At 40.0% G+C, this 15,693-nt stretch overlaps 1 protein-coding gene across 3 annotated transcripts in view; it reads left to right on the top strand.

Moving 5' to 3' along the window:
• The window catches only part of akap6 (A kinase (PRKA) anchor protein 6), a 238,062-nt gene that overhangs the window by 187,686 nt on the left and 34,683 nt on the right, over window positions 1–15,693 (top strand). For all 3 annotated transcript variants that reach the window (XM_042389345.1, XM_042389343.1, XM_042389344.1), the window contains one exon: window positions 1,500–1,781. In XM_042389345.1, the coding sequence (XP_042245279.1) occupies window positions 1,500–1,781 (282 nt within the window). The remainder of the gene's footprint in view (window positions 1–1,499; window positions 1,782–15,693) is intronic.

Raw genomic sequence — 15,693 nt, 5'->3', positions numbered from 1 at the left:
GATTTTATAGCAAAATATACAGTAAATGAGTCACATGATGTCCGTCAAAGTGTGACAAAATGAAATAATGTCGCACTTATTATCTGTTGTTTGAAAACTCGATTTCAATTTCAGTATTTTGTTCATGTGAGACGCAGAAAAACAGCGACATCATTCAACTTTACAGCGCAAGTAACCTATCAGTGCCGGCTATGTGGGTCATGTGACCTTCACCTCACACGTCTGTTGGAGAAGTTTGCTCCACAACAGGCACTGAAGACAAAAAAAAGAAGAAAAAACAGCTTGTTTACATATTCTGTTGAGAAAAAAATGTTTTAAATGAGACTGAATTATCTGTAACTTATGTTTTAATGCTTCTAATGTTTTTTTAAATGTTGGTTTTGAGCCCTAATGTCCCTCCGCTGCTGCAATGCTTCTTATTTTATTGAGCTTCAGTCAGTTGTACTTCAGTTATTTTGGTTTTCATTTTGTGAAGGGCCAGTAGCGGTCATCAGCCCTGTATCCTCACAATGAAAAGGTTGTGAGTTTGAATCATAGACTGTATAAAAATATGGACGCCATCTTGGCAGTGCGTGACGCTGCCTAACTCCCAGCCAATCAAAAATGGGCAAAGAGGCGGGCCGAATGGCCGAAACAAGCCACCTAGGGTTTGGCGGACCTGTCACTCAAAGCAGCCATGTCCTTCATTATGCATAACTTTATGGCTTAATAAAATTTAAACGGGTGAGTTATGAAAATATTCACCCCCCATACAGTTTTAGAGACCAAAACCGTTTTTTGTACCAGGCTGTAAACATGTTTATTTCTGCTGTAAAGTCGGGCACTTTAACATGGGGGTCTATGGGGATTGACTCGCTTTCGGAGCCTCAAGTGGCCGTTCAAGGAACTGCAGTTTTTAACACTTCCGCATGGGCTTCATTTTACAGCCCTGGAGGTTGCCGCTTGGTTTTAATCCACTGACAGGTTGAATGGATGGATAAAAATATACTGAGTGGATGTAAAGTGGGTCGATGTGTGGACTGGAACTTGATGACGGAGGGAAAATCTGGACCCAGAGGCAAAGACCAGTCAGGAACTACTGGTTTAAACTGTCCTGCTACTTAAAATATAATAAAATAATAATGTCACCTTCACACAAGAAACACTATAAGGTATGAGCAACAGGAAATATGATATTATATACATTATGTCATCTGATAAACTCTCACCGGACTATAAACCAGATGTATAAATGTCAACAAGAAGATTGTGATGATTATTACATCTTCAACAGCAACACTGACATAAATGACATCACACTCAGCTTCAGATCTGATGCCTCCGGCGGTTTAGGAATGAATACATGACATCCCCTTTTATTGATCCGCACATTTCTGAAGGTAAATGATTAATGGCCATGTATGTATTGATTGACATGCTGCTTTGCATGATGAAATATTGACACAACAAAGAGTCCCTCACATTAACTCCGTGGCCTCTTTTCTTCTGCCTTCTTTCAGAAAATCCTCTCGGAGCATTCAGGACGAGGTTCGTCCCAGCAGAACCAGTCCTCCTCCTCTTCTTCTTCTTCTGCCAACATGAACTCTCTGCTGGTCGGCGGCCGAGACGCGACGGCGGAAAACCCTCGCTCCGCCCTCTCGCCGCTGACCAACTCGCTCCTGGAGCAGCTGGAGGCTCGTATCAAGGAGCTGAAAGCGTGGCTGAGAGACACCGAGCTCCTCATCTTCAACTCCTGCCTCAGACAGGGCAAAGACGCCTCGGCACAGCTGCAGAGCTTCAAGGTAGGAAGAGCAGTCATCATTACGTTTTACAGAGAATGATGTAAAGAAGGTTTAGATTTGAGTATACCTGCAAAAATGTTTATTGCCAGGGATGGAAATTTCTGTTTGTTTGAGGAACATCACAGATCTGATGTCACATTTCATGCACTTCTTGATTTATTTGCTAGTTTCTAACTTTTCCACCTCAGCCGAGCGTTTTTTTGGGTTTTCTTTTCTTTTTTTTTGTGCAAATTTTCCACTTGTCTCCACTTGAAAATCTGAATTAAAACATCTGGATGGAAACTCACCATACAGTCTGTAGGTATATAATTTACAGAACATTTATGGTAAGATACAACCTCAAGTTGAACCTCCAAAAAACTACAAATTCACCTTCCCAACAGACTTTCAGAGTAAGTCCTCCGGTAGAAATCCCAAATCACATTTCCATTAATCCGCTAAGCTTTAGTCCTCAAGTAGGACTGAGCCCAGTAGGACTCTAAAGAACTTAAGATCTTAGAAGTAAGTTTTAAAACAAAGGTTATTGGATAACAGAGGATGGACCACACAGTAAAACGCTGTAAGTTCATACTCTTTAGAACCAGTGCACTTGATTATTACAATTACAAATATTATTTTGTTAATTGAGAAGAAACAGGAACCTTAATTGCTTCTGTCAGTTATGACTTTTCAGTCACAAGACCTTCATGTGGTAAATTTTCCATAATGTAAAGGAATTTAAGATATAAAATGTGCTGTATATACATTCAAATGAAGGTAGTAAGTACTTAATACAGAATATATATACAGTAAATAAAACAGGCGAAGGGGAAGTTAAAGTAAATAATTGATGTGTTATAAACCAGCATTAACTTTTCTTCACTAACTTTGGCTGCTGCTAAATATGTGACAAAGCTTTAGCCAATCAACACTAAGCTTTTTAAAAAACATCTTCACTCTGTGTGTGTTAGTGTGAGTGTGTGTTAGTGTGAGTGTGTGTGTTGTTGCTAAGTATAGTCGTACATCGTCTTAATGAGGCCAGATGAAAGCAGGGCTGTTTTTGAAGCGATGGATGTATAGAGGAAACAGCAGTTAGCCTTAAAAGCCACGGGACGCTAACAGGATATTAATCAGCCTACATCACACAGCGAACAGCTAGCTGCGCTGATTAGCCTAGCCCTGCCGTGTGACTGACAACCAGAAACACACAAACACGCTAAAATACACACACATACACCAGTATACTCACCAAACTATAAATGGATGCACACATAAGTTTATTAATTCATGTATGTATGTATGTGCTGACAAATGAACACACAATTACATAGACGTATGCAAATGAGTCTCACATACATGCACGACATGAATTAATGCATAAAGAAGACTGTAGTTACACACACACACATGAAAACACACACTTCTAACTTTCACAAATACACACAAAACTGATTAATATGATTTTATTATGTGAACATGCATTTTGTAAACATCTTTTGTTTACAAGTTGTTAAAACCTCCAAGGTCCATTTGTAAAAAATGTGTGTGTGTGTGTGTGTGTGTGTGTGTGTGTGTGTGTGTGTGTGTGTGTGTGTGTACTTGTTCTTCATACCTTCTGAGGACCAACGTCAGTTTGGACCTGATGAGTCTTTTGGAAAGTGACGACACCTTTGCAAATAAGGATATTTTAAGAGCTTAAGGATCATTTTTTTGTTAATTAAGGACAATTGTTGGAGAGTGAGGTCATTTTGGAAAGTGATGACATCTTAAAAAATCAGGATATTTTCAGACAGGAGGGACATTTTTTGGAAAGTGAGGAGTTTCTTTTAAGAGAGTGAGGACATTTTTTTTGGAAAGTACATTTCAAACATTGTCGGGCTTGTAATTATTAGAAGGATCAGTCGGAGTTTAGACCTGATAAGTGAGAATATTTTTGGAAAGTGAGGACATTTATCGAAGGTGTGGACATTTTTGAAAGTGACCATATTTTTGTGAAGTGAAGACGTCCTTGAAAAGTGACGGTTTGGAAAATGAGGATGATTTGTTAGGACATCACTTCCTCAAATGCCTGTTTTTGACAAAAGATTTGGATTAAGAGTTAAGGTTTGAATCGGGTTTAGATGCATTAAGGGTACTTAACTCCTGGTCTGGATCACTTTCAGTTTTGTTCTCTTCTTCTTTAGTCTTCGTTTAACCCACTTCTTCATGTTTGAAATATTCATCTTTAGCAGAATCTCAAAAGTCCGTTATTCAGTGAGTCACTGTGTCACTGTGGTCACAGCACAGAATGACATGTATGACATATGAGACGTCATATTTACATATTTATATTAACAGCTACCAGAGCTGATCAGTGTCTTCTGGAGTCACGTTCTGGTTTGATACGATATTATGTTTGTTCCCATAACTAACAGTTGTAATATTGTGGTTGTAGTGTTTGGTTTTAGACGTAGGAGTGTGATTGCAAGAGGGAGCTGAAACCTTCATATGTTTTCACTCACAATATTTTATTGTTTAGCTTCCAGTAAGATAAAATATCACAAAAATCTCTACAAAAAGTGACCAAAACCACCAAAAAAACCTCATAAAATGAATCACGTTTGTTCAACATGTTTATGTGTCTGGAAATGTTGGTTGAAAGATGACATCACGGCATAAAGAGAGTAAAGTTGCAAATCGGTCAGTTTTGAACAAATATGCATCAGTGCATGGTCACACACACACACACACACACACACACACACACACACACACACAGGCTGCCTAAATGATGAAACTGTGTTGAAACGAGACTTTTATCTGAAGAGAGCCAGTTGAGCTGCTCAGCACCGTAACGTAAACACACGAGGCTCCCCGCCGTCAACGCTGAGCGGCTCCTCTCCTGCAGCACAGAGTTCATATTGAGGATAAATCTCATTTCAAACGCACAACAATGAAATCTAATAGACCACTTTAGAACACAGGACACATATTAAGGAGCTTTTTTAACACAACAAACTATCAAGCGTCACAATCACTGTCAAGGTGCTGATCCTGCGACGGCCATGATTGTAGGAGCTGTCCAGGGTGCTTACGTATTGTTCCAGATTACAGGATTTCATCATTAAAATGAAGCTGAAACTGTCAGAGCAACATGAAATAACTTAAAACCAAGCGGCAACCTCCAGGGCTGTAAAATGAAGCCAATGCGGAAAAACTGCAGTTCCTTGAATGTCCACTCGAGGCTCCAAAAGCGAGTCATTCTACATAGACCCCCATGTTAAAATGCCCAACTTTACAGCAGAAATAAACATGTTTACAGCCTGGTACAAAAAACGGTTTATGGCTGCTTTGAGTGACAGGTCCTCCAGCCGCTAGGTGGCTTGTTTCAGCCATTCGGCCCGCCTCTTTGCCCATTTTTGATTGGTTGGGAGTTAGGCAGAGTCACACTATGCCAAGATGGCGACGGCCGGAGCGGCTCACTTTGAGCTTCAAAACCGCTCTCTATAATATATACAGTAAACTATAGCAAACGTCCAGCCTGCCTGTTAATGCTGACAGGCTGCTTCCCTCACTGCTGACAGGATTTAACGTTGCAAATATAGATGCTATTTTTAGGAAGTTTGTCAGTAAATTCAGCAGATTTGTGTTTATTGTGATGTTTTTTGGGCAACGCTTTGGTATTTTCCTTTCATTTTTCGAAGTGGCTGTTTTCAGACTGTCACTGAGTTGTACTGATTCGAATGTATCAACTGGACCAAAAGTCTCTGACGTTTATAACAAAGAAAATTATGGACCAACAAAGATTTTTTAATTCTTATTTTTACGCCAATGTTGGCTCTGAAATTACAGTCAGCATCATAATGTGCACCCTCTGTAATTGTCTTTTTTTTGTTAAATAAATAAAAACTTTTCTTGTTTTTTAATTCTTATCATAACAGTTGTTGACAGGTTGGGGTGGGGCCCCGTGTGGACCGCGGGGGGGGGGCTGCGGGTGTATACTCTACAGCCCAGGAGCCGCTCTTACTTCTGATCCTTGTCACAGCTCTCAGTGGGAAGCCATTGATTTCTGGCAGAAAGAGGCCCTGAGCTTCTGCAGAAATGAAGATTGGAAATATTGATAGCAGTCATTTGTATGGAGAGAGAGAGAGCGAGAGAGGCTAAATGGAGAGAGGGGCGCTCCATTTTAAGAGAAGCCGACTCCATTTTAGCGATCATTTGTCTGTTTTTTTTTTTTTTTTTTGGCGTTTGGACTCGTAAATGGGTTCGATTTCTACGCTGCGGCTTATTACTGTACGGCTGTATGAGAAAGCAGCGGGGGGGGGGGGTCGGCAGAGGTCGCCGGGGAACACACACACACACACACACACACACACACACACACACACACATTCATTTATAAAAGCTTGTACACACACACACACGTTTCAATGGAGACATTTCAAAAAGACACACAGCCGCTTTAAGACCAGCACTCACTTAAACATGCACACGTATAAACATCTGTATTAAAGTGTTGTAAAGGGTCAGTTCACCCAAAATACAAAACATATATTCTCACACACCTCCACATATCTGCTGGTTGTAATATTGAACTCTCAGCTCATTGTTAGAATTGTCTATTTGTACGACACTTTACACAAAGCAAACAACAAAAACAAACATATAGAAATAAAAGAACCCAGTAAAACAGACATAAGACAAGACAGACAAATTATTTGAAGACTAATCGATAAGATGAGTTTGAAGAAGTGATTTAAGGGAAGAGAAGGATCATCAGGTGACCTGACAGCAAAGCACAATTCACTCTAGTTTTATATTTGGACATGGGAACAGCCAGCAGGTTCCTGTCTGAGGATGTCAGGCTATAAACTCAGAAGTATAATACAAGTCCAAAAAAGAGGCTATTTTGGCCGTTCTTGCATACTTTTGAATTTGCCTTTATATATCACTTTAAAAAATGTTTAACATGCCAATGTTTGGTATCACCTATATGACCAGACAATTATTTTTTCACTTTGACATATTATATCATCATATTGGACCCAAAAAACACACAAAATACATAAAATCTGATTTGGAAAATTGTAATATTTTCACTATAAGAAACACAAACATGTTCAACAAAGCATTTTAAAGGTTGCAAATGTGAACATATAATAGTAACACGGAGATAATATCAATCTATATACATCTATTTACAACAAAATAGGCGTTTTTTTTAACTTTTTAGTTATGCCGCTCTTCAAAATAGTTGATGTAAACTATTAGACACAGAACTACATTATAGGCTTTGCATTCCCAGAGTGTAGTGAGGTTCCCAAATAGTGCAATTATAATATGTAAAGGTAACACTGAGATAAAAATCAAACTATAGAGAACTATTTACAACAAAAAGCTGTGCCATTGCCATTGGACGTACTTTCTAAAGAAGATAAAGTCCCTGTGGGAGCCAAGTTACATTTATGTATGTTAAGTTCTAACCTGGCTGACAATCTTCTTTTTGTTTATGGTAACTAAACTAATATCTAAGATTTTAATTATGCAGAAGAATGTTTATTGAAACACAAGGTATTTATCAAGCATCAAACTCAGAATATGAAAAAAAACAACATCTTTATACTTCAGCTACAGCGACCAGTTCAAAAGTGAAGTGTGATCAGATGCTGAGATACGTTCACATGTACACAAGATTGACAACGGCACAAACAGGAAATATTTTTCCTGTATGAGCATTACAGAAATTATGTTTTGTAGTTATTGCTGCTTTTTTGTGCAGCGTCCATATTGATAATTATCCCCATTAGGGGCTGAGAAGTGCTTTAAAAGCACCTAATAACGCCCTCTTGGACTGCAAACTAGCAATATATCCCTTAAGTTACTTCCATGTTTGACTCCATAATAAAGATGGACCTTGAAAAATGTTTGACAGTAATTAAAGCAGCACATCGCCAGCAGACATGGAAGGGTTGGAACCACCTTTATGTCTGCAGGGTTGAGTTGAAATAAGAATCTTTATAGCCGGCCGACATCTCTCCCTCTTTCATTTCTGTCTTTCTTCCTTCCATCACATACAAATAACCAGACGGAGTCTGTCCTGTCATCTCATTGGACCTTCTTCTTCTTCTTTTTTTTTTCTTTTTTACACCTCTCTCTACCCCCCCTCCTCCTCCACCTGCCTGTCTGTAACCTGGCTCTTAATTGAATTAGCACTCCTTTAAGATACGGTGTCGCCCAGACGTTCCTCCAGCAGGCCCCGGGCCTCCGATGACTCTCTATTGTGGTGGAGACGCTCTCGGGGCCGGACACACCAAGAATTAATAGACTGAATCTGACACACACACACACACACACACAGGTGCAGACACAAATACACATGCTCACATGCATATACAGTTATGCAGACTGAAAATGAATCACTCACAAAGGTTAAATGATGCCTGTCGGTGGTTTTCTTGTATCTTCTCACTTTATTTAATCAGCTGAACTCCTGTGTTATCACCGCGGACAGCTGAGTATCACGAGATTCACACTAAAAACATGCAAGAGCACATCGTTTACATATAGAACGAAGAGCAGCCCGCAATCCTACGAAGCAGCTAGCTTGGATGCTACTATATTTTCTGCCATATTTGAGATTTTGAACTCAAGTCAGAAGGATTTGAAAGTAGAGTTAAAGAACTCCTGGAACTCAGAAATGCACAAAACTAACTTTTCTTCAAATCAAATCAAATTTGTCTTCAATATCATCATCATACTTATCATACGTCACAAAAACAGGAAGAATAAATTGCTAAAAATGATTTGAAATCTCCTCGACAGCAGGAGTTGAAAGGGTTCAGTGGACGATGTGAATCCTCCAAGATTTTATCTGTCATTTGTTCAACTGCTGTGTCATAGTGATAAGCTAACGAGTGTTGTTTACAGCCTGATATTGCACTACTGAGTTTGACTGTTCTGAAAAAAGTTTGACCTTGAATGCTTCTGCTCTCTTGCTGAATGATAAATATAATAGCTTTGCTCTGCGCTGCGTCGCACTTTCACTTTTGATTGAATTTGAAAGTCCTGTAATGTTGCGTTTATACGTCACACAATCAAGTCAAGTCCATTTTTATTTATATAGTCCAATATCACAAATTTGCCTCAGGGGTCTTCACAATCTGCACAGCATCATGTGACATCCTCAATCCTTAGATGCTCGATTTTAATAAGGAAAAACTACATAAATAAAAACCTTTAACAGGGAAAAAATGGAGGAAAGCTCAGGAAGAGCAACAGAGGAGAGATCTCTCTTCTGAGGAGGACAAACATGCAGTAGATGTTGTTGTACAGAATAGAAGCATGGACGAACAGGATGACAACATTATAGATGGATTGATAACACAACACATTAAAGAATAACATCCTTCAATAATGTGTCCTTGCAAGAATCTACTAACTAATCATCAATCATCTGTTTCTGTCACAATTATTCAATAAAAGGCTGTAAAATAACAGAACTGTAGTCGAGACATTCATGTATTTCTTTAAAAAACAACCCGTTGTCATCATGTTTACATGTTACTTAGAGAATTACAAGATTTCCTTCAGTGTTATAAAAACTATGTGGTAATCAAAACAATATAAGTTACTTTTTGTGTCCTTTGTGACCTTAAAAAAAAAACTGGAGGTCATGATTTCTTTCTTTCTGTCTGTCTTTTCTTTTCTTTTCTGTATTTCTGCCTTGGATGGAAATGGAAACAGTTCATGTTCAAAGTCTCTGTTCCTTTCTGGCCAGACGAACACACACTGTTAGGAGGCGACCTCTCGTGACACACACACACACACACACACACACACACACACACACACACACAAACGGAGATGTGAGCATAGATTGGGTGAATATCAGTGTGAGCATTTAGCTCGTCCTTCTGAAGTAAAGATCAACAAACTGACCTCCTCTGTCTCTCTATCTGAATATCTGTCTCTATTTTATTTGTGTTTGTTTCTCTTCTGTTTATCTTTTTGTCTCATTCTTTCTTTTTTCTTGACTTTTTCTTCCCGGTTCCATTTATCTGCTCGTGTTTTTTTGTCTCTATCTGTCGTCCTTGCCGCATCTCTTTCTTGTTATCTGTTCAGCTGCTCCCTCTCTCCCCTGCTGTTGACAGTAGATGAACCTGTCCTCCCCCACTGTTTGTTACCCACGGCCCCCTCATCCCCCCCCCCCAAACCCGTCCAATCATGCTCTTTGCCCTCCGGCCTTCCTCATCATTTGTAACATGTACCCCCCCCCCACCCCCCCACCCTCCTTCACTCGTTTCTATTTTCAGCCCTCTTTCCTCCTGCAGTTTGTAAGATTTGACCCCCCCCACAGTTTATAGCCTGAGCCTTCTCTTCCTCTACCATTCATGACTTGTGACCCCGCCAACCTCCTGTTGCCTGTTGTACTGGTTACCTCCAGTAACCATACTGGTTATGTCCAGTAACCAGTATAACAACATATGTATGAAGTCGAACAAATTCAGAAACTAGGGATGCACGAGATTGGATTTTTTGCCGATATTTCCAATATCCGATGTATGATCAAGAAAGACAATATATGAAGGAAGAACTTAGGAAGACTGGAGTTCAGGAGCTCAGCATTAAAACTTTAATGAACCTGCCAAGTGGGAACAGCAGTAGAAGGTGGCGGTAATGCACCTAATACGCTGGTTACCAACCGCTGTTATAAACCAGAAAGAAGAAGTTTTGGGTTTTTCGTACAGAGTGGTACATCCTGTCAGCCGAAGTGTTTCCTATCTGTGCAGCCGAACATAGCAGCTCCTCGATGGACTGTATCACCCCGACGGTCCTGGTGTGTAATAACGTTAGCTGAGAGGCTAGCAGAGGCTAGCCTGCTGTGCTTCCCTCCGGTTGTGCTGCGGCTAACGCTCTGCTAGCCTCCCAGCTAACGTTAGCCCCGTCTTTCCATGTGGATCAAACCGGAGCACCGAGCACCGGTTTGTTATTCAGGTTAAAGTGGGAAGAAGCAGCTGGTCTGACGGGCGGCTGAGTGAAGTGGAGCCTGTGGAGGAAGGACCAGGACCGCCAGGGTGAAACAGTCCGTCGAGGGAAGCACAGTCAAGCAGCGGAGGAGAAGGCGACATATCGGCCTCTCATAATCAGCAGAATTCACCGATGCCGATATTTCATTTTAGAGCTATTAACGGCTGATACCGATGACGTGCCGATAATATGGTGCATCCCTATCAGAAACATTACCTCAGTTTATCAGTGGTATTAATGAAGTTTGTTTGCCAATAAAGTGCAACTTCCTGGTGACAAATAAGAACATGTACGCTATAATCCAGCATTCAATCCAGTAACATTTGGAAAGTCTAGAAGAGCCGCACAACTAAATTATTTTATCCCCATTCAAGTTAGTAAGTCTCTGGTGCAGATTACCGTAATTACCAGTAATGCAGTAACAAAAAATTCAAAAAGGCAAACAGAAGCAGATAAGAAAACAAGGAGACGTCGTACTAAAATATGAACAAATATACTTATCAAACAGAGGGAATTAGAGATAAAGGCTCTCACTAATGTAAGCCTGCTTCCAATAAAGGCCTCCGCTATTAGAGGATATACAGTATCTGTTCCTTAGGTCACATACCATTTGTAACCCTTAACTCCATCCTGTTCATATATATTTACACCTTATTTCCACGTCAAAGAAGTAGATTGAAGGCACATAAAGAGAATAAGAGGGAATTAAGATACACAGAGTCACTGAGTAGTCCAAAAAGAACCTGTTCTGTGGATTTATTGGAAAATGTGACATACCTGACACAAAATGGCATCTACGTACGAGGCCGGATTATCAAGTAGGAACATTTGGCAACTGCCCCAGACCCTCAGGGATCTCCATAGGGGCACACTGTCCATTTTTGCCCCAGGGCCCCCAAGTGGGATAATCAAGCCCTGACACTTCATGGCCATTGCGTGTAATTTTGTTGCTGGGATAAAACACTGGCATTAAACCTACACACGACTGCCAAGGTAAAATTATCATTATCACCCAGCTCCTCTCGGCTTTACTGAGCTTTATAGAGAGTTTCTTTATTAACTTCTCTAAAACTTTACTGTTCTGGTTCACTCTCAGTGCTCTCATAGCAGCTGTTTTCAAAGAAAAAGCCACTGTTCACTTCCTGCTCAGCACCAAACGGCAAACAGACACAGTTAGCTGTAAGCTAGCTGGTGAACATAGTGGAGCATTTAGCAGCTAAAGATCCAGATATTTCTCTCAGGAGTTGTTAGAGAGCAAAAACAGAGCTAAAAGAGAGTGAATATAGGACTTACATTCACCAGGTGGACAGAAACACGACTCCACATGAATGATAATGTTGCTCCATAACTGCTGGATGTGGAAATAAAAGCGACTGTTTGCTAACAAGTTCAACACATCAGTTTAAAAAGGTGATGATGTGTCAGTGTTTCTGCTCTTTTAGACATCAGAAATCCATCAAACTGAGGCCTAAATTCTGTCTGAATTACACAACAGTGTTTCTATTCTGATCATATGAACGTATCCACCAAGTGTTGCATGTCTGCCTCTCTAACCGTCTAACATTATGGCTTCTGTGTACAGTGACATCACTTTCATACGCTCTATAGTCCACAAACTACACCTCACTCCCCATAGTGTATGAACCCGCCCCCCCCTCAGCATCTGTCAGGCAGCTAATAGAAGGTGACAGCGAGGCTCTGATATCAATACCTGCTGCATGATGAGGATTAAAGATCAACTGACTACCTGCCAAGAACACCGGCTGCTGAGTGTGTGTGTGTGTGTGTGTGTGTGTGTGTGTGTGTGTGTGTGTGGTTTTTTGATTATACCCATCTGTGTGTGTTTCTTGTGTGTGCGCATGTGCTCGTCGGTGTTTTGAAGAGGTGTTTTCTCGTTAAGAGTCGCTCGTTAGAGGTTGAAGGCGAGCAAACAGGTGAAGACGTTGCCACGGTAACGGCGTCAACAAACAGATCAGACTTTCATCTTCATCTGGTCGGGAGGAGAAGAAAACACTCAGCTCTTTCATCTGCTAAAGGAGCAGAGACACAGAGAGAATCAAAACACAGAAACAGAGACGGAGAGAGAGAAAGACAGAGAAGAAAGCTCCGAAAAATGAGAGGAAGCAGAGAGACGGAGCGGCAGAGAGAGAGAGAGAGAGAGCGGTCAGAGAGGAGGACAGGAGAGAGAGAGAGATGGAAAGAGCGGGGAGAGTCAAACCAAAGGAGATGGAGAGACAGAGGGAGGAAAGACAGCAGAAAAGAGGAAGGAAAAAAGAAATAAAGACATTCAGGGACATTTCAGAGTTTGATCTTTTCATTCAAACTTCACTAAATGTTCTGATCTGATATTTATTTTAACTCTACTTTTGTTTTTTGTCCTGCATGATGCAGCTTACAGTGAACGTTTAGCGTAAACCTGCATTAGAACGAGTGAATCTCTCTGCATTAAGAAAACATAACCTGAATGATAGCTTTGCTTAGATGGTTCAGTGTTGTGTGTAATATTTGTGTCATGGCATGGATTGGATTTAGAGAGCTTCTCTTCATCTCCAGCATGAAAAAAAAAACATCAAATGCAGTTTTCTACCAACAGTAATGTTTTTAAGGTGGTGGTTCACCTGGAAAGAAAGCCAGTGTTTTTTTGTCTTTTGATATTATTATGTGACACTGAGCATCAGGTGTGTAGAGCTGTGTGAGCAGTGGGGTTCGTTATCAATGAAATACCTGCATAGGAAGTTTAAAAGTAGAATTAGTCTCTGAGGTCACAACAAGTGTCTCTGCAGCTGGTCAGCGGCTCCCGAACCCTGATCAATAAGAGCTGAATAACAATTACATAACTTTATAGCAACTAAAATTGAAAGAGGTCCAGTTAGAGAGAATTTCCTGAAGCAAAGGTCCGGAAGATCATATTGTCTATAACTGTTTAGTGTGATATATATTTAAGTAGCCTCGTAGTTGTATCAACATCTGCATGTAATCAATACATATATGTTCACGTAACATAGAACTGAACATATATGTATGACGGCTGATATGTTTAATGTAATAATAATAATCTCATCTACTAAATAAAACATTTGAAAATAAGAGGAAATAAATAAAATGTTGAAATAAAGTTCAGAAAAATAAAATAAAGGGAGGAAAAGCTTGAATTTCCCCCGACCTTCACCATCTACCGTAAATACTACAAAAGCTGCTCCAGTTAACATAGAAGCGTTTTAAATCATAACCGTCTGTCTTGGCTGTAGGTCCGGGGGTCCGTATGGGACAGCTTCTGGGTCCAGACCTCTGCTTTAGGCTATCTGTGAGGTTATTACTTTAAAGGATTTGGCGGGCGATTTTCTATATTTTTGTTATTGCTGACAAATCTTACGTGCAGAGCCAAACCAACGATGAACTGATCTAGACTTTGTTCTACATTGTACATTTTTTAAAAGAACCTCAGTACAAAGTAGATCAGTTCATTGTAGATTTGTTGACAATAAGAGAAAATATAGAAAATCACCAGAAATACCCTTTAAACTTGCTGCTGTTTTGTCTGTGCTGCATCTTTTCTCACGTCTCCAACAACATGAATTTGTCTTAAAGTCATCAGCGCACGAGGTCATCAGTCCGTCATTAGCTACTCGTTCTGCCCGCGCTGTTGCAACAAACAAACAAAAGCATTAAGTTTCTTCACAGGGGGTGGAGGAGATAAATATGAATTTGTTATAATATCCAAATGTTTGTCCTACTCACAGTCTAACCTTTATTTCAACCATGAGCTCCTACAGTAGAGAGATAGAAACAGGAGAAAAAAAACACACTTTAATCTGCTAAAACAGCAGGGAGACAGTGAGACAGACTAAGGGATAAAGACACAGTGAAAGATGGTGATGGGGAAGATAGTAGAGGAGAGAGAGAGAGAGAGGAAGATGGAGAGAGCGGTCAGGAGAGAACAAGAAGAGAGAGAGATGGAGAGACTAGTAAGGAATAAAAGGAGAGGAGCTTGTAAAATGAGACGCAGGAAAAGAAAGCAAGAAAAAGACGGATGAGAGAAAGAGCTGAAAAAGACGAATATACAGAGAAATGCAGAGGGACAGAAGGAGATTGGATTTTATTGATAGCAGCGTTTTAAGTCGCGGCAGCGGCGGCGGCGTGTGTTCGCTCGGCTGCATTAGTGAGAACAGTAAATGCTTCCACTCACAAAGACTTCATATATCCTTCATTTGTTTACTGCTGCTGAATATTTTAAGAGTAAAGCTTTCATCCCTAAAATGTCACCGCGCGCCGAGCGGGCAGAAGGACTTCAGCTAATAACTTACAATAATCAATAACGCCTGATGATGTCAGCAGGAATCCATTTCCAGTCTCACATGAAGGCCGCTGAGCTTTTTTTTTTTTTTTTTTAACAAATGCTTCCTTTAATCAAACAGCTGGTATTTTAAAAGAATTTTCCTTTAAACCTTCAAACTCTAAAGGCAGTTTTCACTACTTTCACTCACAAGGAAATTATTACTACAGCTGTCTGTTCAGAGTCTTTACAGAGCTGCAACCTGACAGAAATAAAAGAGGAAGCTCCTGTTTTTACTGTAACCACAGAGGTACAGAAAACAACCACCTGGATTACTCTTTATACTGAAGAAAGTCTTTTTATTTGATGATTTTTAGGAAAAATCTGAAGTTATAATCTAAGAAACTAAAGTCCTTGTTGTGCTAATTGTGTCTGTTTTTTTGAGTTATGACACTGAGAAGAAGGGTTTTTGATTTAAAGTGCATTATTGGATGCCAAGAAGTGGTGGAAGAAGTATTCAGATCCTTTACTTAAGTAAAAGTAGAAATACCGCAATGTAAAATTACTCCGTTACTGTCTCTGTCTGTATTTAAGATCCTACTGAAGTAAAAGTACTGAAGTATTATTATCTAAATCTACTAAAAGTAATTGTTT

The sequence above is a fragment of the Thunnus maccoyii genome, chromosome 16 (genome assembly GCF_910596095.1).
Source record: "Thunnus maccoyii chromosome 16, fThuMac1.1, whole genome shotgun sequence".
NCBI lineage: Eukaryota > Metazoa > Chordata > Actinopteri > Scombriformes > Scombridae > Thunnus > Thunnus maccoyii.
This window is presented reverse-complemented; position numbering and strand designations above follow the sequence as displayed.